Source organism: Vidua macroura, chromosome 8 (genome assembly GCF_024509145.1).
Source record: "Vidua macroura isolate BioBank_ID:100142 chromosome 8, ASM2450914v1, whole genome shotgun sequence".
Taxonomy (NCBI): Eukaryota; Metazoa; Chordata; class Aves; order Passeriformes; family Viduidae; genus Vidua; species Vidua macroura.
In genome coordinates this window covers 24,432,778-24,454,999 of record NC_071578.1, presented here as the reverse complement: position 1 = coordinate 24,454,999, position 22,222 = coordinate 24,432,778, and the positions used below count along the sequence as shown (strand labels likewise).

Genomic DNA, 22,222 nt, shown 5'->3' with positions numbered 1-22,222 from the left:
GCAAGTCCCAGTCAGAATCCATCATTTGGACACACACTGCCATATTATTCTGTAATCTTTACATTCCCCTCCCTTGCCATGGTGGCAAATGCAATCCAGAATTAAATCCAGGACATTGCCTTTTTCTTTCAAGACAAATGGCACTAGAACTTCTAGGAAAAAGGACCTGCCTGACCCTTACACAACAGAGGGAGAACACTTAGATGTGTGTGAAGTAAGGGGAGTTAGCATGGTCTTGATTAACAAGCAGTCTATTTTCACTGACCTAGTTCAAAAACCTTTCCCCTGCTTTGTACTTTTTACCTTGACATGTTTTTATTTTGAGAATAACATGCTGAAAATATGTCATCTGTGCCAGCAGGGAATAAAAATTCAGAGTTCCAAGAGTAAGAGAAATTACAACATGCAAAATGAAAATACTGAGCAATAGCTACAGATTACATGTCTCATGTACAGACAATTGCTCATCAACAGCACCCTAACTCTTACCAAAACAATTTCTGAATAATCCTGTGGAAGAGAACTTCTATGGAAAAACTAAGTTACGTAAACTGAGTCATCATTCACATATATCAATATGAACACCAAAAGGCACAGTCTGCAAAGACTTAGCTTTAATTTCATAATCTCTTCTTACATATATATATTTAAGGCACGATCCAGAACATTTAAACATTAATGACAGAATCTTTACTACTGTCAACATTACTACTGCCTTGTGGCAGTCTGCCTTAGCAAGAATGAAATGTGGAACACATCTTCCTTGAAAAGAATCAAGGTAAAAAAACAGAACTTGACAAAACTTCTTTAAAGCAGTCTTAACTAGACACAAAACCTCGAGGCTGCCATCTCCACATATCAGGAAGTGGGCTAGCCCAAAACCAACTCTGCATACAATATAAAACTTGCATTAAAATGGCACTCAATGTTTATACAAAAGAACACCTTACAATCATACAACTGTGATCTTGTTTCATTAAACAAACATTATTTCAACATGATATAAGCAGAAAAGAAATAATGACCATTCATGGATTGCTGAGGATACTATACAGAATCCTGAGCAGATGGCACATTAAGCTTGGTATTTTGGGGGGCTTGGCATTTATTACCTACTACTTTTGAACTGAAGATATATGTGGTATTGTCTTTTAAAATGCAATTGCTTTAGAAGAAATAGGTCATTATATATTTACTTATGGAGAAAAAAGATGCTCTGCAGTAAGTACATGAAAAGAGCAGCTTTTTTATGAAAAGCTCTATGATCCATTTAGTCATTTCCACCACACAACTTGAGTAGGATTTTCCGGTAGTCTCCTGAAGTATCACCCTGAAAAGGAACCCAGAAAAAGAAAAGTTGAAGAACAACCAAAAGAGGCGAAGCTACATTTGAAAAACTAAGAATTAACTTTCCAGGGACATTTTTGGCTCTACTTTTACAGAAATAAGCAGCAGAGTTTACATATACCTAACTGTGGATGTGCACACCCCATATTTACTGAAGCCAGATTTTGACCAAGTTCAGTCCATTAAATAGGTACGGCCTGTTCAGCTTCTGAATGATAAATTATAATGCCAGATCAAAAGAGGAACATGGGGAAGAAGAAATGCAGAGCTTTTCCACCAATGTCTCACTGCTTTTTACTCATACATTGGTGGTTACAGGGCATGCAACTACTGTAGAAGAAACATTTGAACATGCTAAACTCCAGAATCTCTACAGGATTCTTTCCAAACACCACCAAGTTACATCCCCTCAGTGTCCACAGCAGAAGGAATATACAGGGGCTTAACAGGTTTGGCACCCTCATTACAAGGTAAATAAAAGTGGCACCACTCACTCTCCTCCAGCTCTTATTACCGTACCACTGGCCAGGCATCTTCTTGGCTGTTGGTACAGCTCTTAAGAGCAGTAGGAAGGTGGATCAACTGCTAAAGAATCTGAAGTTTAGTCTATTTGCAAAGTCCTGTACTTACAAGAGAAAGAGGAGGTAATCCTTTAGAAGATTTTTAGAAGCTTTATCCTCTTCCAACACACAAATGAAGTAGAGCATCACTGTTACTCAACTGGAGGACTGAGTGGTTCCCACAAGATCATATGAGGGATTGGAATAGAGAGGTCTCAGAAACCCCTCTGGACCAATTTCCCTTTCCTTCCTTGCCTGTTAGCTTCCACCCCATCTCTAGTTCATCTAGCCCCCATACAAACCCAAGTGCTCTCCATCCTCTGGCCCTCAGCCTCCATGCTCCTGGCAAATGCAGCAATCCAAGAGAGCCAGCTACACTCAGTGCAGGTAACAGCTGTTCAGCACAAGGAGCAGTGCTCTGCCAGCATAAGGGGTGTCATGGCAGGGCAGGTAAGGTCTCCAAGGCTTACACTGATATCTGTGTAGAGAGATCTGCCATACATCCGCTTGTACTCCGCACGTATGTCCAGCAGGTCAACCTCACTGCGCGATACCATGATCCGGATCAGCGTCCTGTCCTTTGTTCCTGCTCCCTGAAAGAAACAAAGCACCAGTACAATGTACTGGAAAGCGTATGGCACAGCACTAATGAAAAAATAAAATGCCAATTTACTAGCATAACCCCACTGACTTAATAAGCTTGAACAGAATTTAGCCTATCATGCTAAAATAAATTAAATTTAGTGGTAGGACACTAGTTTCTCTGCACAAGAACAGCTGAAAAAATAAGTGGGGGATTGACAGAGATATAGGCAGGTCAGGAAAATTTGGTGAGTTAAATGGCCTACTTATTTATTTCTGCTAGAATTCCCTACTTAAAAAGTATCAATTTCAATGAGTTTCAAGCATATTTGTGTTTTACCAACTGAAGATTATTGTTTTATGCATGGTTGTATTCATTGCTCTCTTAAGTTGGATCAAATTAGCTAGATTTTTCCAGCCTTTCCTAATAATGACTGCATCATGACTGTTAGTCATCTGCCCACTGAAAAATGTAATCCCTTCAGCTGCACAGTTCCTTCCCAAGAGCTGTACAAGCATTTAAAAAAACTCCACACTAAGTTTATGTAACTTGTCACAGACACCTACCTTCATTGCTTTATGTAACCTCTCTGCAAAAAAAGCTGGCGTGTTCTTGAGGCACTTGACTGCAAAAAGGAACAGAGGAACAGTATTACAGAAGGCACTCCTCCTCAATAAGAAGTCAGTAATTTTTTGAGTTTATCCAACATAGTCACATGCTTGAATTTTACATAAACATACACTTGATACAATGCAGCTTCCACTTCTTCCATTAGTCACTGAAATTATTTTTAATCCAAACAGTAGCTGCAATACAGTTAAAAAACCTACACTGCATGGCTGAAAGCAAACATTTCTGTTACTAGAAACCATCTAGTGTGAAGCAGCCATAATGAATCTTTGAATTCTAATGACCAGATTCTTGTTTATGAAGGGAAAAGAGGGGATGAGGAGGGGGCAGAAGACTTGAAGGAATACATAGGTAGCAGTGCTCCTGGATTCTTAATCCTAAATTTTTAGGCCACGCATCAGCAAGTTTTGACAAATTCAAGTCCTGCCCTAGTACAAATTAGGAAACCACCTATGATAGCAGAGAATCTTAGGTGGTTCCTTCTCCTTAAGGGTGAGTCATCACGACCCTTATTTTAAAGTCTTATTTTAGCCACAAATTTCATCAGGACTCCTGAAAAATTTTAAACATGTTCATTTACTAATGTTATATTTAATTAGCATAGTTCATCAGAAATCTGAAAGAGCAAAATCTAAGTCAAATTATTGTCATGTTAATCAGGATAATGAAAGAATCCTCCATCACTGACCAGAATTAAAATGTATATATTGATGCAACATTGTTACAAGTAAACTAGCATGCAAACCGTGGCAAACTACAGAGGGAAACAGACCACACTTGACATTTAATAGCACCGTAAGGTATCAAAATCAATCACACAGAATCAATACAGAAATAAAGGTGTAAACCCAGACATGTTTTTCATAGCAACACACATTCTGTATAGGAATAAGTAATTTTCTCAGTAGGAAAATGTAGATGAGAGATAGCAGTTCACCACAAAACTGTCAATGATATGTACAATACTATTCAAAAATGAATGACAAAATGAAATGCATGTTTCTGAATCTATTTAGATAACACAACACACCTGCATTCTAAGATGTTTAAATATATTGTTGTAAGTTACCAGTTGTACAATCCAGAAAGCTTTAAAGAAAGCAAAATTAAATATTTTCAATTAGAAACCCCTTTTTTCCTGTAAGTAAGGTCCACAGAACAAATGATGTTAATATAATTTACTGATATAGATACATGTGTATATACATATAAATAAAAAACCCCACAGAATCTATTTAATAAAGGGAGTTATTCAGTGAATATTAACGACAAGCCTTGCTCAAAAGGCTAGGCTATTGACTTGTCTGCCAGCTAGTCTCAGTTTTGAATCTGGATCTGCATGGAGACCTATCAAGTCACTATGAAGCTCCATGAAGTCACATGAAGTCAAATGCCTCCTAAATGCTGAGCAGTTTCTTTACCAAGGCAATATTTTTCTACAAACAGAGAAATATCTTTTCCCTAAGTTTGGTTTCCTAACAATAGTTTTTGAGGTGACAAAGTTTGAATCCTGGAAAAGGATTGGAAAAGACTCAGACACAATGAGCTAGATCCAGTTTGTGTCATTAAAAGATCAGTACAATGACAGTGTGGCCAAGCAGAATAAGAACAATAGTTACATAGTCACACATGCACAAAACAGGAGTGAAAAAATGAGGCTTTTAAAATTGATTTTCATTTTGCCAAGATGTTGTAACAAATTTCAGTGAAAAAAAAAGTCTGTCGTGGTTCAACCAAATATCCTCTCCTATCTCATTTCCAAGTGATGCAAAGTCCATTTTTCCTATTTTAGTAGGAGTTTTTGGGTTTGGTTACATTACTACCATATTCAAAACCAAAGAACAACACTTTTAAAGCTGGAGCTTGAGATACCACAGTATATTTACAGTAATAAACAGAAAAAGAAATTGAGATGCAAAACAAAAGACAGGAAAGTGGTTCACAGTTATATCTATAATAAAGCATTTTAAATAAAACTACTGCACAGCAACTTGAGGCCTTGTCCCAACCTCATGGAAACAAATGACTGCTTCTGAAGAGACAACAGTAGACCTGAGGTAAGAGTTTTCACTCCTCAGATGTACTGGGAGCAATTAACAACAAAGATTTAATAAAATTGTAGCCACAGGAAATGTGAGGGAAAAAAAAACCCTTTGCAATGAAATTTAAGTTTTCTTTCTTCTAAATAGAGGTAGAAGTAACTAATTAGAGAGTTAATGCCTGTATTTTAATTAATGCTGGATTTCCAAAATTGTCCCAAATACTTCATTCTCACTGACCCAGGAGCTGGTAAAGTTTACTTCTTAAAAACAGTGTAAATTATTGTTACTATTTCTCTCCCCATTTTAACATGTGAAACTTAAATTCTGCAGTTGCCTGAAATAAAAAAGCTTCATCTGTCATTTTGAGGTGAATTACTAATTCACTTTACTAATCACAAAGGACTTCACAGAAAGTTCAACATAAAAAGCAGAAGACTGGAATTACTACTAATAAGAACATCCTTAGCTGAAGTGAGAGGTGCCACCTGAGCCAGCTGTAGCAGAATAGCAGGAATGAACTTGCTAAGGTGGCACGTACCTACTGCCAGCATGCCCTTCTCCAGGTCCCCAGACATCTCACGGCAGATGCTGCTTTCGATGTCCCGGTTACACATCCTCTGGTACTCGCTGAAGACTGTAAATGGAAAAGAAAGATTTCAGCTCTGCAACAAGAAGTGGTACTGGAATGTGCTGGGTGGCTTCATTTCAGTGGCACTTCCCAGCTGGACACTACAGTGTATACACACTAGTTTGAAGATCTCAAGGATTAATACTGTGTTATCAACCATTAACATGTTATCATGCTCCTTCTAGTTTGCCCAGATATGACCTTTTCATTAAAGGGCTAGACCAAGAAAGCATGGCAATTTTTTTTTAGGAAAGCTCTGGGTCTCAATAAAGTCAAGAAGAAAATACTCAGGTTCTCATACACACCCCTTTCCTTCATGCAAGTACCTCGCACCCCAATAGCACAAAGTGAAAGTTCTATGTAGTTACTAAAACATTTCCACCACAACAGATTGATGTAGTACCTTACATTAGCAAGTAAAAGGGGAAGGATTTCAAGTGTCTTGCACACACAAGTACGCAAGACTGAAACAATTCTAGTTTTTCAATTCTTTAATCAGAGGAACATTTGAACAAGTATGACCTCTACCTCCTCTGATATTAAGAAAGGTGACTTTTGCTTTTCCTCAGCAGAATGCTTTTCATTGGTATCTTGTTGGGCTCATTTTACAGATGGAGAAAATTCAGGCACAGAGCAGTGCTGTACATTTCTATCATTACACACAACAGAATCAAGTTATAGTTTACACAGGACATCATTACCTGCTCTAAGGTGGGCCCTGCTTCTTGCACACAGAATGGCATTGAATTTGGATTCATCAGTTCCTAGACGGTTCTCTCCAGCTGCATACAACTCCTGAGCACAGAAGGGAATTCACACTTCATTACTCAGAAAAGTAGTCAAGCTGAACAGCTGAGTTACAGATTTGCTTCCTTGCAAATCTCCTTTTATATTTCTTTCTTAGCCTATGTACTACTGCAAAACAGGGGCAAGCAATAAATAGCAACTAGTTCTAACCTTCCTACAATATGCTATGCTTGCAGACTTCCTAGCTTGCTGATGCATAAGTGCTCCAACACAAGAGCTCCAGATTACTAAAGGAAGGGATATTGCTCAAGAAGTACCTGAAAATTGTTCTTCCTAACAGTCCTTACATCGAGCTTTTCTTCTACAATTCTAGGTGTGTTCTGGGATGTTCTTGCATTTTGGCTAAGGCACACTATGTAGAAAGCTAATGACATTACTATTTAAATGACACTAGCATGGCTAAAACAACCTAGGGTTTTCCCTTTGCTTTGTAATGAAATGGAACATACAGAAAAAGAAATGGGGCAAGTATTACAAAGTCCAAGTGCCTTATTTGCTGCAAAACTCCAGACTTCCTTAAACAGCATGCAAAGGCTAATGCAGGTGTTGAATAGTTTAAAATTTAATCCACACACATATCACCTCCAATTTCTTTGGTCAATTTCATTAGAAAGCAGCACAATCCAACACTTGGAAAATCCAAACACCTGACAGAATGAGAGGTAAAATATCCTATGGACTGTACTCCTAAGAGCTTTATCTCTGTATTGCACCTACGCAGCTCTAATGCTCTGTCACAGCTTTTTATATCTCTTCCATCCACTCAAAGATAAGCACTACATCAGAAGTCATCACAAGGTGTCCAAAACTAACAGTAAGCAGAATCCACACGGCCAAATTTCAGCATATTGAGTTGACTATACTTAGAAACAATGAAGTATTTCTACTGACCTGTACATCTCTTTGGACAACAGACATGTCAACATTTGTACTTTCATCTCTGTTTCCCTGAAAGAATTAGAAGATCCAGAAGTGTTATTAGTGGGCTTTGATTTGCTGCCTTTTTTTTTAATTTAAAAAAAACAAAAAAAAAACAAAAAAAAACCACAAACACAATGAAACAAAATCCACACCACCTACAAATGCACAATAAACAAATTCCAAAATCCCAGCAGGCAAGTACCTGAGCAAGTGAAATTAAAAGCCTCTGAAAGTGTCCAGACGTGTCACTTTTTATTGCTTCCTCCAGAGTTTTCTTATATTCTGGAAAAGAGATAGTCATGAATCCACATACAACGCTGCTCATTTCCTGAATTCTTAGAATCAGTCAGTGATTGAGTAAGAAAAGGAAGATAATTTTGATGCAACAGATCAAACCTGCTTTATAGACCCTGCTGAGTTCCTGAATATGCTCATTACTGCGGGAAGCTAAGATTTCAATGAGACAATTTTCATCTGTGCCAACACCCTAAAACAAACAAAGGAGAAACACTTCAGATTCTTGATTTCTACAACCTAGTACAAAAGAAATGTAACAAAATCATATAGGAAAAAATTCCGAATATAACCTTGTGTAGGAAGTCAAAGCAAGTAATCCCAAATAAATCCAAACTTTTAAATGGCAACCAAGTATTTAATCAGCTCAACTATTTCCTCTGTATTATAAATTTGTATCTCCTACACAAACCTTTATAGCTTCCTTGATTTCATAAGCATCAAACATGACAGGCGTCTTCATCATTGCCAAGATTGTCCTCTCAAAGTTACCTGAGAGCTCAGATTTGAGATCTTTGATCAAATCCTAATAAGAAGGAAAAAACAAGGAAAAAAATGCATAAAGACCAAACTTGACAAAAGCAAGTACCAAAACCACACATTTTACTAAGAATTCTTTATGCATAAGCACCAGTAAAATAACACTAAAACCAGCATAATGGTGTGTGTACATTGAGGCCATTAAGATCCAATTAAATAGACTGCACAGATCCAAGAGTCAAAGTAACCATTTAGCATAGAAACTGCTTTACATGTTTCATCTGCAACACTGCATGAATAAGTCAAGCATCAGTAAAAGTAGCTCTAGCTACTGGCTATGCCTTAAGAACCATCTTCCTCTAATGCACCTTCCAATCTTTTTTTCCCACCACTAAGTCTTCTGATTGCCACTGAAGGGATGTAGGCTCTCATTTCTCCTTCCTTCTGTTCTCACAATGTACTTACCTTTCCATAAGCTGTTTTGAAGGACAGGATTATCTGCTGCCGTTGCTTGTTTGAACGACTTCCAAGACAATCAATGATCGCCTGCTCATCGGTTCCTGTACACACACACCGCCACCACAGAATGAGCATCACCTCATGTGAGGATTCAGCTTTCTATTTCATCCTGTTCTAAACCCAGCAGAAGGACATGAATGCCTTGAATTCATCTACAGTATCTACTCTTGTAGAACCACAGAGTGTTCGAGCTCACACACACAGTAAGAATACAAAGGAAGCCTCAACCAAAGTCATGATATTGTTTATGCCCACGTGAACTTCCAGTAATACTTCTGATAACCAAGGACTCAGCACACATTCAGTCCCACTCAGTACAGATGTAACAACAGAAAAATATCAGTGCTGAATGGAGATGTAATTCTACTTTTTACTAAAATGTAAATCATCAGACTGCTCACCGAACCCTTTCATGGCCTTCCTTAAGACTTCTGCATCCTTCAGAGGGTCAAAACCCGGTGCATCAGTGATCGTACCTCGGTTTCCATGCTAAAATGAGATCAATAGTGTTAAACAGCAGTAGTGTTAACAGCATATTAGTGTTAAATACTGAAATACTATGGTTTACTAGTTAAGAAAGAGGACCACTGTTATCAGTTTTCTTTTTGTGAGAAAAGTAATAGAGAAAACTCAAACCAACCCTGCCTTAAGCAATTTATTAACTTCTAGACACAAATTACAAGAAAATGCAAGATCAAGGTTTGCTGACATTAAATCTGCTCTCCAATTAAGGTTTGATGATACTGTATATACAATTGGCAATACTTGCTAAAGGTAAGAAAGGCAAGATTAATTAATTTGAATTCATATCAAACCTTTTTTCTTGGATACTATGGTAAAACATAATTTGTTTCAAGACCATATGAGCCTATAGTGCTTGCATTTGAAAAGGTTCCATCTCTCTCTTTACTCAAACTTCTTTTCATAACTTTCTTTTGAATTTTGTGATGGGTTTACACTAATACACACAAAGAAAATGCAGAGAAACATATATACAGTCACACCTCAAAAGAAAAGCAGTGAATGCTCTTACTGTTACAGGAGTGACGGCAGGCCCTGTAATTCCTGAGTAAGAGGGCGTAGATGGGTTCACAGCTGGACCTGCTGGATAATTTGGCATTGGCTGCTGCCCTGAGGGAGTTGGTGGAAATCCTGGGTAGTTCATCGGCTGCTGAGCAGGTGGTGGTGTGGGCTGGCCTGGCACAGGGCCGCCCGCGTATCCTGGGTAAGGTGGCATTCCAGACGGTGGATTTCCTCCAGGTGGAGCGTACCCTCCATACGAGGGCTGTTGTCCTGGCGGGGGTTGCCCAAAGCCACCTGGAGGAACTGGTGGATAACCCCCAGGAGTGGAAGGATACATGCTTTGTGGTACATTTGTCCCTCCAAACGTCCCTGCCAGGTTGGATGCCTGCAATGACAGCAATAAAAGAGACAGGAAGGAGCACCAACAGCTGAGTTTCAGTAACATGCTTAATACAATACAACCTTTCTCCCCACCAACACAGACAGACAGCTCTTTATCTGCAAAAGGTAGCAAGCAGGATGGAAAAATCTGCCTAAAACTTTACACCAAATAATCCTTTATTTGCCCATGGCTGCCTTGTGTGATCATAAGGGTGCACCTGGGTGCAAGGACTTCAAGAAACCTGTGGCTGTTTTACAATGTGTTAGTAGTTTACAACTAGCAGGAATTCCTGGACTACATTTAGAGAGACTTCTGCAGAAACTGAAATGAAGATATTCCACTCCACATCAAAATCTTATCACTGAAACCCCTCTTCTAGAGAGAAACCAGAAGTGACATTGGATGACTGCAGCACTGTCAGAAACTAGCTGCTGTGGCTATAGACTTGTGCATCCTAGAGAGCTTGTTCTATTTGCCTGCTGGCTGCCAAAACACTTCATTTAATCACTGCCTCAGAAAAACATCTATAATGCAAATATCTTCCTACAAACTGCATTCGTTATGCAGCATAACAGATTTCTGAAGACTAAAGTTGTCAGAAGTGTCAATCACTTCTGCTCTATGAAAAAAAATCACATTGGAAACGTCTACGTTTTCTTCAGTCAATGTAAAAGGTTTTTATTTCCATCTGTTAAACATCAGTGTTTGTAAGAGACTGTTGATACCATATTCTTTTCAAGGATGAATCACTGATACCTCTAATTATACAGCTTTTTTCCTTACTCTGACTGGTCAAAATTCAGGTAAATAGGCAAAATCCAGACTGTGTTTGCCCATGTGAATATATGAACAGTGGATACTCTGTGTTAACAGTTCCCTATTCCTCTACACAGCAAATGCCAAGTTGTATTAGTCTTATGTCCATGACTTTTGAAGTTAGACTGTCAATAACATTTAACTAGTGCTCTGTTTTCCTAAAATAATAAATAGCTTGCAGTAACCATTTTCCTCAATAGGCAATATTGAATGCTCAATATCTAAACAGATTAGACATACAGGCACAGAATTCAAGTGATGAACCTCTCAGTGACAATTCCAGAAGCACAACTTTGCCCTTAAGGACATCACACTGGAACACATTAAATGAAAGCAAACTCACCATTCCAGCCATGTGGCTGGGATTGAACTGGTTGGCATAGCCAGCCACATTTTCCAGACCAATTGGAGGTGGATTTGAAGGTGGATAGGCAGCACCACCCCAAGGACTGCTACCTGAAATCAAACACAGATGTGCTGAAACAAGAAACGATGCCTTTTAAAAGTTCTTACTACTTAAATTTCTAATGTAATGTATTTTCAACACTACCAGGGAAATCACCTGAAGAGGTGCAGGGTAGCAGTGCAATTATTAAAAAAAGAGAAGTCTCACTGGGTATTTCTAATAATGTTAGTTATCAACTCTAAACCTATTTGATGGTTAACACTCAAGACTGTTAACACCGTATTTTGACTTGAGTGCACCTAAAGTACAAAGTTGTCTTGATATTGTAATAGGAAGGTATTATTAATTCCACTTACTTTGCTAATTTGAGAGGTGCCCACAGACATTTAGAGGCACCAAGGTCATAAAACCTGTCTGCACACAGCAGCATAGTCTTAAGACAGAATACCCTGATGAGAAATAGGCTTTATCCTCCTAGCTAGCTGGGCTTTTCACTGTACACTGCTTCCCCTTCCCGAGCTAGCCTCTCTAACTCCACATTTCACCATTTCACCTTTCTTTCTACCTTTCAACAACACTAACAACAGTAAAGTTCAGCTTGATAACCAAGCAGTGGTTGAGTATTTCATCAGCTTTATGTTATTATTAATTGCTACGCTTTTAAACAGCCCCCTCCCTTTTGTATGCAACCACCTGCCTAAGAATAGTGAATTAAGGATAATTTCCTATTTCTTTGGGGGATATGGTTGTCAGCTGTATGAATGACTTCTCCCCATATTAATTTGTCTCACTACCCACCTTGAAGACTCAGTATCAACCAGACACTGATCCTTGTCATTTATTGGATTTGGTCAAGTTAAGATCATTTCTAATACTCTGTGCTTTATTTGAGATGAATGAAACCAGACATTACTATATGAGCACATGGCATGAGCACATATTAAACAAATCAGAATCCCCAGCCCAGATAAAACAGGATTTAACAAGCAAGTACAGAAAGCTTCAGGGAGTCAAGGAAACCCTCCACAATCTTGTTCTTCATCTATGCCATGTTTCCACTTCAGAAAGGACCACGATTGCATTAAATGTTTATTTCATCTGAGTAACTTACCTGGGGCAGCTGGTGGATATCCACCCGCTGGGGGATAGCCTGGGTAACTCATTGCAAAGATCTGGAAAGTATGTGTGATACAGTTATTTTCTGTAATGCTTCACTCATTACACCACATAACACTAAGAGGCAACATGTATGCAGTAGCCAGTTACCAAAATTTAGACATAACCTGCACACTTTGTCCCAGCTTTTCCCTTAGAAACCTCTTCCTGTTTCCTGACTAATAAACAGATACCTAAGCAGTTGCAGAGCCACTCCTCACACCATTTTTTAATATTTGTTGCAGTTGCTACTTACTGCTTGATCTATCATGTTGTTAGGGATGTATTATTTGAACTTCCTTCCTTTACTGCGCTATTAAAACCTCCAGAAGTTTCCAGCCTGTACAGAACTGTCTTATCAATGAAGAGTAGAAAATCATCTGACAAAGAAGCTATGTCTTCAAGTGAGTAACTATAAGTTCTTAGAAGGCACCTAAATGCAAACGTCTGCAGAAGTGCAAGGTCAGAGTAAGAAGCAGAAGGGATACACTTTCATGCTTACAGCATTGCCATAAAATATGAAGGGTTTACTGATAGGATAAGATCACTAGAACAAACTGAGTCTCTCAAAATGGATAGTGTCTCTGTCAGCACAGAAGTGCAGAAAGTCATTAGCTGTCCAAAATAGAAGTGAAGGTCAAAAAGGAAGAACAGCTAAATGAAGGACAAAATCAGAACTGGCTTCCAGAATACAAGGGCCTTATTTTAAACAGAACAGCTACCCGGAAGAATGGTAAAAGTAACTATGAAGAAAAATGTCTATAATGAGTGTTAACTTTTTGAAGGTTATTTTTAATGACAAGTCACATGCTATTTTTAGAATTGCTGTGTAAATTATCCCTTTCCCCCCCCCCCCCACCTCTTTCCCCTAAAGCACTGCCTTTTGCATCTGGCATGTTTTGCTGTGTTTTGGGTTTCAGCTGTGGAATTTTGTTTTGGATTTGGTTTGAGTTGGCAGGGGTGTTGTTCTTGTGAAATTGTTTTCATTTTACATGATCACATTAACTTCTCTTTCTGGTTTGCATGGCTCTACTGCATACCAACACTGAAATGGAGAAACACTTTTTTTTTGTGGTTTTCTTTTTTAATAAGGAAATAAAATTAGGAAATCGGCAATTTACTTAAAGACTGTTTGGACTTCATGCTGCACATACTCATTTAAATTTAAAGAGCGAGAAATGTACTAACAGAAATTGCAATGAACAAGCAATACCAAAAGTCATAACCCTACTTTACTTCTGCTCCAGTAGCTAGCATCTAACAGAATCAATAAATAAGTGAATGCAGTTTCTCAGCATTAGAAAAGCAATAGCTGCTGTTACCCATGCAAAGACTGACCCCAAACCCACGAGGCCGAGAAACAAACCAGCAAAACACATATTCTCCCTCTGCTGCTGGGAAAACGAGCCAGCAGCTTCCTCCCTCCTGGCACGTGGCCCCACAATTGCCAGAGGCTGGAGCTGCTGGGCCCCAGCCCACGCTGCCACCTCCGGGCAGGTACCCGAGCATGAAAGTGCAGAGAGGCCAGCAGAATAAAAATAACATTTAAAAACTCAACAGAAGGCAGCCTGGCACACTTCAGAGCCTCTCTAATTCAGAAATGGGCTTTGCATAATAAAGCACAGAAAAATAAAAAAAGAGCAATTATTACCATGTCTCTCAAAAACCAACCAAAGAACCCTCACAATCTAGATTCTTAGCAATCATAATGTCAATGTGTACATTTTTATATACAAATTATTACAACACTGAAATTAGTGTTATTTCTTCAGGTACAACCATAATTATATTTTTAGTTATTTTTTTAGCTTTACATGTAAATACAATAAAGACCGGGTACTCAAAAAATTGTAAGATGTCCTCTTCAACAAAGCTTTAGGTACAAATTTAAGACAAACCCCCTTTTTTTTTTTTTGTGGTAGAGGGTGAGAAGTAATGGGATAGGTTTTGCTTTTCTTAGCAAGTCTGTTTGATTGCTTTTAATCCCATATAGAACGCTCATTTTAAATTGGAAAACACCCCAAGATTAAATGAGCCTTTTGGCAATGGAAACTGAGGTTGAGAAAAAACAGCCAGCTTCAGCAACCTGAAAAATATGTTCGTTTATATATAAAAATGTTCCACTTGCTTCTTTTGAACACTCTATTTATCCAGGGATTTTCCAAGGGGAAATTTTCCCAGACTGGTTTGATTCCAGGCAAACTAGAGCTGCAAACACACCAACTTCTCATGTTCAGAAACTTCCCTGATCACCACCTTTTCCACAGTTCATTTGAGCCTCTGTTGGCCAGTACTCTAAATTTAGAAATATTAACATAGAAAGTTAACTTTCCCAACCATTCCCTCAACCTAATTTCATCCTCTAATCTCATCTTCTACAGTTTTTCCTGCTACATCCACAATATTTTACTAAAATTGCTCATGATGAGCAGCACTTGCCTGCTGATACCAAAGGGTGACACAGGCAAGGGAACAGAAGATATGGAAACCCACCCTGCTGTACAAACATTGCGTGGGAGGACACAGGAACAGCAAGGTCTCTGTTTGCTCAGTCAAAAAAAAATGTAGTGCATAAGACAAGGGAAAAATCCAAACAACCAAACTACACACGGAAAGAGGGAGTGCCTGGAAGAAAATAAATAACAACTACTGTCAAGGTCCTCTCCCCATTCCCAGTATTCAATCCCAGAGGTCCATCTCAGAACTTTAAATAAAGACCTGAGGTTTTACTCCCACAGTGAACATTGCTGTCATGCTTCACACTGCAAGCTATAAACCATTCAGGCTCTTGAGCATTTTCCTGCTGCTTGGCAAAGCTAAGAGGGAACAGACCTGTTCATAAACGATAAAATCTGTGAAGACATTCAACAGGAATCTTGAAAATACGCTTCTGTAAGATACAGTACAGAAGGAAAGGACTACAACTTGAAAAAAATTGTAACAAAATTACAAATTCCATAATGGCAGAAATAAAGAAGAAAACTTCAAAGCTGCCAGAAAAGTTTTGTTTCAAGGTGCAATAGCAATAAGATCAGCCAATGCATTCACACCCATTCCTGGAATTTATTTAGTGGCTGCTGTTCAGGTTCCAGCAATGCCACGGTACAATAACTTGAGGACAAAAAAGGATGAAAAATCTTAACATTTATTAGTTCAAAATTATTTAATTATGCCTATTTCACAGGGATCACAGAGTAAAGTTAAACCCTTGGCCTTGACTCCTCCACAAGGTTAATTACCAGGATATAGTAGACAAAGCAGCCTGAAGCTATAAATTATAGTACCTGCTTCAAGACTGATCCCTGATTGTGAAACCAGAACAGAATTTATCACCTTACAATATGCTGTCATTTTTCATCAGATATGAGCTCAGGCATCCACACTGTGTTTTTCCACAGCAAGGACAAACCACAGGCAGCACTGAACCAGCTAACTGCTATTTTACCAGCCTGAGCAAGATTTATCTTTGACTCATGCACTGCAGCATACAAGTTGTTCTCTCCTGTATCAGTTGTAATATTTTTCATCCTGATGGATAAATAGTCCAGCAATTTTGTTTTATCATTAAGTCTTCTGTGTATGTGGCTCCTGGCTAGCCTTCCTTTCACTATGAAAAAAAACCTAATTTAGTAGAAGGGGTTTATCTTCCAACAAGGCTGAGTTCATGCCACCCAAACTCAGGAAACCTCTTTTACACAGATCTTATCACTCATTGTTCAAACTTTTACTGGACTTCATCCAACAATGGATGAAATCCACATGGTATATTTAAGGAGTATTAACCCATCATCTACTTACTACAAAAAATAGCCTCCTTAACAAAAAACCCAAACCAACTCACAGCTCTGAACAGACAGTGGAACAAAAACAAACTCAAATATGAGGTTTCTCTAAAAACTATCCATTTGAATTGCTTGCTAGTATTATGACTCAGGAGCTCTGCCAGTTTTGATGATCCTTCTAATAAAGTATCATCATCTTTTTTATTACAGAAAATAATCTAGCACTTTTTGACCTGCTGGGGCAAGGGGGTGAGAAAGGTAGCACTTGCAAGCTTTAGTCAAAATAAAATAGAACTGAAAATGTCCATGTCCAACAAAGAAAAGCTGAATGGGAAGACACACCCATAAGCCACAATGAGGCTGTAAAAATATTACTAAGAACATTCCTGTAACCTTTCCAGTGACAGAAGCCCTACATGTATACTCAGGGCTTCAAAATCCAAAGAATTTAGTTGAGCTGTATGGCCTTTCAAGATCTATATGCAGCAAAAACATGAGTTAATTCCAAGAGGTCAGTTTCATTTTGGATCCCTACTCTGCCCTGATGCAAGTGCTTCCTTTTGTAGCACACTTCTTCAACACTCTCTTTCAAATATATAAAATACACAGTCAAAACATTTATGACAATACAGATAGACACCTTCCAAATAACAAAACAAGCAAGGAAAAAAAAAAACAAATTAAAGTCATTAGATGCTTGAAGAAGTAATGGAATTAGGTTGTTCTACTTCAAATGCATAACTTGTCACAGAAAATCATTTGTTGCAAAAAAAAAAAAACTATAAATAGCCTGAACTATGTTCTCAACTGACTAATGCCTCAGGGATTTATACTCCTCTATTTTAAGTTCCACCATGAAAGAATAAATTTTTACACCATTAGTGCAAGTCAGAATATGTAAATCCCAATTACTTCATGAACTACAGCAATAGTGTAGTATTCAGCACCCTGAAATAATTACTAAAAATATCTGATTGTTCGTTTCACACCAGCAGTTTTTAATTAGTCGCTGCGGCCGAGCCTGAAGCGCAGAGCCAGGGAGTGGCCCCACTGCAAAGGCAGAGGCAGCAGGAACAAAAGGTTTCCATCAGGTCTGCAGCTGTTCAGGCTGCAGAGGGGGCCAGAATGACACCAGGCTGTTCAAGTGACAACTCCCAAAATCAGGCACACTGGCAGGAGCTGCATGCAAAACCTTACACTGCAACAAAGCCTCTCTGCTGACAGCCTTGGGACTCCCCACATGAACAAGAGGTACAAAGACATCAGCGTTTTCTTCACAGTGATGACTTTCACACCTTCTGAACAGGGAAGGCTTACACATTTCAGCTGTCCAGCAGCACTGGGATGGTTACTACCCCTCAGTGAGCAAAATGGACAAGCCTTCATTCATTCCAGGCTATAAGGAATTATTCATTCTCAGCAGATTAATTCTTTCCAGGAACAGAATTATTCAAGAACCAACTTAGAATAGTAAAATAGAGAGACAGGTATTTCAAAGCAACCATAAACAAGGAACGTGAAAAGACAGCAAGACTGTAGCCTTCAAATCTAGACTGACTTGAGATCAGCAAGCTTTAATCCTTACAGCTTACTACTCAGAAGTATTTTCCCCCCTAAATCTTATTATTTGTAAGATGCATTTATTCTCCTAGCTAATAGAAAACCAAGTGTTTTTAAAACACTGCCAAGCATAGCCAACAACCAGTTATTTTGACTATAATAAGTACACTGTTTACTGAATTTGTGCAAATTCCCAAGCTTAAAGTTGTTATCTCTAGCAATAATAAAAGAAATATTCACCCTGTTTGCTTCAGGGAACTTAAGCACTTAATTCAGAGCAACTTACTAGGCCAAAGTCTAAAATCAGACATGTTTTTCTAGCCAAGCCAGAGGTCTTTGGGGTGCAGGAATTAATTATAGCAAGTATCACTTCCCATACATATTGACTACATGGATATAGTAAAGTTTAGCACAAACAAGAGACCTTCAGAAGCATTAAAACTCATCTGGATCTTTCATATGGAACTGATATATTTGACAGTTCTTAAGCTCACCAGAAGTTACGATCTAAAAGCCTGAATTGGAAGCCCACCTCTCCTACTGGTGAACACTTTCCCAATGCCCTCAAAAAAACCTACCATCACTCACACCTTGTGGTAAAGGAGAAAAAAAAACCAAACACAACCAAAACAAGAAATCCTAAACACTTTTAACCTTCCTTTACCAAGTAAGACAGCATATTCTCTCTCAAACAGACAGCACATAAGGGAAAAAAGGAGGCAAGAACCTGGGAAGAACTTGTTTCCCTCTCTTTGGAGGTCTCAGAGAAGACCATTGCTAGTGACCAGATGGCACAGTGACCGGGCACTGCACAGGGAACAGCCAGGTAGTGGAGCTTGGGGGGCTGTGTTTGTTTCATTCAGTTACCACAGTCCAACAACTGGCACTGGTCCACATTCAGCATCTGTGACAGCTGAACAGTATGGATACAACTGCACACAGACAAACAAAAAACTAGCTACCAAGGAAGAATCACACAAGAATATGACAGAATTGTCTCTTAGAAGGACATCACTGAGTCCCAGCTCTGTCCCACAACTGATTCCAAGTTTACCCCATTCAGGTTCTAACTTCTCATCGAGATTGTCTAGTAAGTGCTGATAAAATCTGGAACAAACACAGAGCAACAATAGATGCAATGCACAGAAAATACCTATTATTGCTGTTCTTAGGTTTGCTTATCTACTTTACATTCTTCCCAGCTTGAGGAACTGGGAAGGAAATTCAGCATTTATATCAACCACACTCACTTTTGAATAAACTGGCAAAAGTAAAGGGACAACTCAAGATTCAAATAGGTGAAAGTGCTGCTTGCTGAGGGGTAAACATGCAGCCTTTTCCTTTTCTTTCAAAAGTCTTTTGCTATCTTAAAAAGAAACTCAAAACAAAACACACTGTATACAGCTGACAAGTCCCTGTCCTTATTTCCAACAGTTTACATAAAACACTTAAAAAATACATCCAATAAGAAACATGGGTCAAGGTAGTAAACATAAATGTATGAAATAAACAAAACAAATCACATTGGTGCCATTACTCAGTTGAATATTTATTGTAATGGAAACCTCCAACCGCAATTTGAAGCTGACAGAGAAGTTTCTACAAATTATTATATATAGAGGCTTGGCTAAAAATAAATGAAACTTTCAGTTTGTTCAAAAGCCCTACTATTTCTGTAGTCACAATTAAACCATCTGCTGTTTTCAATTATATTGTTGCTTTAACTAGAGCTTCTATTCTTTTAATACCTCCATTGCTATCACAGAACTAGAATTAAGTCGGCTCTATCTTGGTTCTGATTAATGCAGTGCTATTGAACAGACCTTATGGAAGCTCCATCTTCCAAAACTTGCTAGAGGTCTAGGAAACACCATCTCCTGTAATCTTCAAATCAGACAGACTTCTTGGCTTGACTTTTTATAGCAGATCAGGTTATGTATTTTAAGTTGTTATCTAACACTATGTCTTTACAGTTCTGACTACATAAACACCCCCATGAAATAGCTCCATCCCACTGCTGGTTTTGCTGTATCTTTTAGTGACTTCTGATATTTCACTGAGTTTTCAGTCTAACAATTCAAAACTTCTGGGGACTACAAATAATAAGCTAAAGAAGTGACAAATCATATGAATGAATGTGATGGCTACTCCAGAAATTTTAAGTACAGACAGACATTTTGGCCTCTGACCTTATACTAAGGTCTGGCAAGGGAAAGGAACATAAATATCATAAATATTGTTGACATAAAATCATTAGGCACACAGCAGAAATGCACTGGGGACAGGGCTACAGGCAAACATGTAAGTAATGCTCAGTTCCAGTTATCTGCTGCATCAGTAGGAGGAGAGTGGTCCACGTGACTCTTACAGCAACTCAAAACACAGGAAATTATAGAAATAGCCAAGCTATGAGGAAAGTGTTCGTACACTCAGCAACCATACACTTGCACTGGTTTTGTGCTGTTTCTGACGTTACCATGGGTGTTCCAGTAAAGCACTGACTCACTCCACGGAAAATAACTGTATGCTGGGGGAGGTATCAGGGAATGAACCTCCCACCTCCGATAGCAGCTGGGCTTTCAGGTGCATAATCCTCACCATCAGCTCCTTCATCAAAACACACCGCACCAGCACTTTTCCTCTCTCTCGCCACTCCGCTTTCTCTCCACTCCCCAGCCACCTGTCCCCGTTCTAGGCTGAGATGCCTTCCATGTTCTGCCACTCCCTTCAGAACGTTATTTCTCGACAGTTCCTCCTTAACAGGAAGAAGCTTCCAGGAACTACTATAAATATATTTTTAAAGAAAAATATATTCCACAGAAGTACTTCTTTACTGCCCAGAAACAGGATGGGGACAAGAAGGAACTGCTTTTCTGAATATGGAGATATTTGTGCTGTGTTCTGTCACACATATAGCTACAGCATAGGAAGAGTTTGAAGAGTTTCCGTTTTAAGACAACTAAAGCGACTTGAAGACACTTAAAGACACTTAAGTGTCCTAAAGACATTCGAAGTACATATGGTATAAGAAAAGATAAAGTATAGTACGTGCAGTTTAGAGAAAGGGGCCTTCAGAAAAAAAAAAAAAAAAAAAAAAAGGAAAAAGCACTGCGTAATGGCCAGCCTACCATCTTAGGCTGCTTTCTCTTGACAACTGTACACATCAAAATTATAAACTCAATATAGACTACGGACTCAGGCAAAGGACCGAACTGCAGCTACAACAGCAAAACATGCCCTCTCCCCTGAAACCACATTTTCCCAGGAAAAAGGCGTTGCTTCCTCCCAGCGGCGGAGCTGCCGCCAGCCCTGACCCCCCCCGGCAGCCCTTGAGCCGCTGTCACCCCGCGGGCTCCTGCCGCCCCAGGATCCCGTCCCCGCGGGGACACGGGCCCGGCCCGCAGCCCCGCCGCACCGGGTGGCCCTGGCCCCTCGCCCCCGTCCCGCCGCGGGGTCGCGCCTACCGAAGGTGCTGTGCAGCCGCTGCCACCACCTCTCGTCCCAGGTGCTCGCCGGCGCTGCGGGGCGGTGCCGGGGAGCGGCAGGAGGAGGAGCCGCTGCGGCCCGGCTCACTCTGCCCGCCCCGCCGCGGTGCGAGGGAGGGCCGGGGCCGGCCTGTGCAAATCCTGCCGGGAGCGGCGGGCCCGGGGCGGGGCGCGGTGAGCCCGGGGCGGGGGGGACAGCCCGCACCGGCGGCGGGTGGAAACCGCACAACAGGTTTGACCAAGAGGCGGCTTCAGCGAGAGGCCCATTGTATAAACAACAAAGCACAGTAAGAAAGGTAACTCCACCCGTCATGTGGGCAGCCTGGGCATTCCGCGAGAGCGCAGCGTCGCCTGAGGGACCGGGTGACCTGCACACGGCAAAACCAAATCCTGGTTCAAGGCAAGGTTGTAAGTGTTCAGCACAACATCGGATTTAAACCCAAAACCACCCCTGACTGTTCTCACCAGGAAATTTCCGAAAACATGATTTCCAGACAAGGCGGTACAGAAAACCCCCATTTTGTATATAACATAGTTTTCATTAAGTAAAAAAATCAAGAGGAAGCCTTTTTGGTACAAGCAGTAATAGCTAGAGGCTTCAATAAACATCTTTTTTTTTTTTCCCTACATGCATTCTTTAAAGATGAGTGAAGTTGCTCACATGGAAGCATTTAGAGAGACAAACCAAGATAATAAAAACGAAAAATAAAAAGGGTTAGCATTTTCCAATTATATTTCTTTTGCCAAGACACTAATCAAAATAGCAATCACAGCATTATCTAACTGAACCACAGCATTATAC

At 39.6% G+C, this 22,222-nt stretch overlaps 1 protein-coding gene across 1 annotated transcript; it reads right to left on the bottom strand.

Moving 5' to 3' along the window:
• Window positions 1–597: 597 nt before the first annotated feature.
• ANXA11 (annexin A11) lies at window positions 598–21,530 on the bottom strand. Its single transcript, XM_053983310.1, has 15 exons — window positions 21,400–21,530; window positions 12,550–12,610; window positions 11,376–11,488; window positions 9,845–10,219; window positions 9,213–9,300; window positions 8,758–8,852; window positions 8,225–8,338; window positions 7,915–8,005; window positions 7,721–7,800; window positions 7,489–7,545; window positions 6,492–6,585; window positions 5,701–5,796; window positions 3,057–3,115; window positions 2,378–2,500; window positions 598–1,330 (listed from the first exon to the last, which is right to left on the bottom strand). The coding sequence occupies exons 2-15, from the start codon at window positions 12,599–12,601 to the stop codon at window positions 1,271–1,273; spliced, it is 1,497 nt and encodes a 498-aa protein (XP_053839285.1). The 5' UTR covers window positions 12,602–12,610; window positions 21,400–21,530; the 3' UTR covers window positions 598–1,270.
• Between the last annotated feature and the right edge of the window lie 692 nt (window positions 21,531–22,222).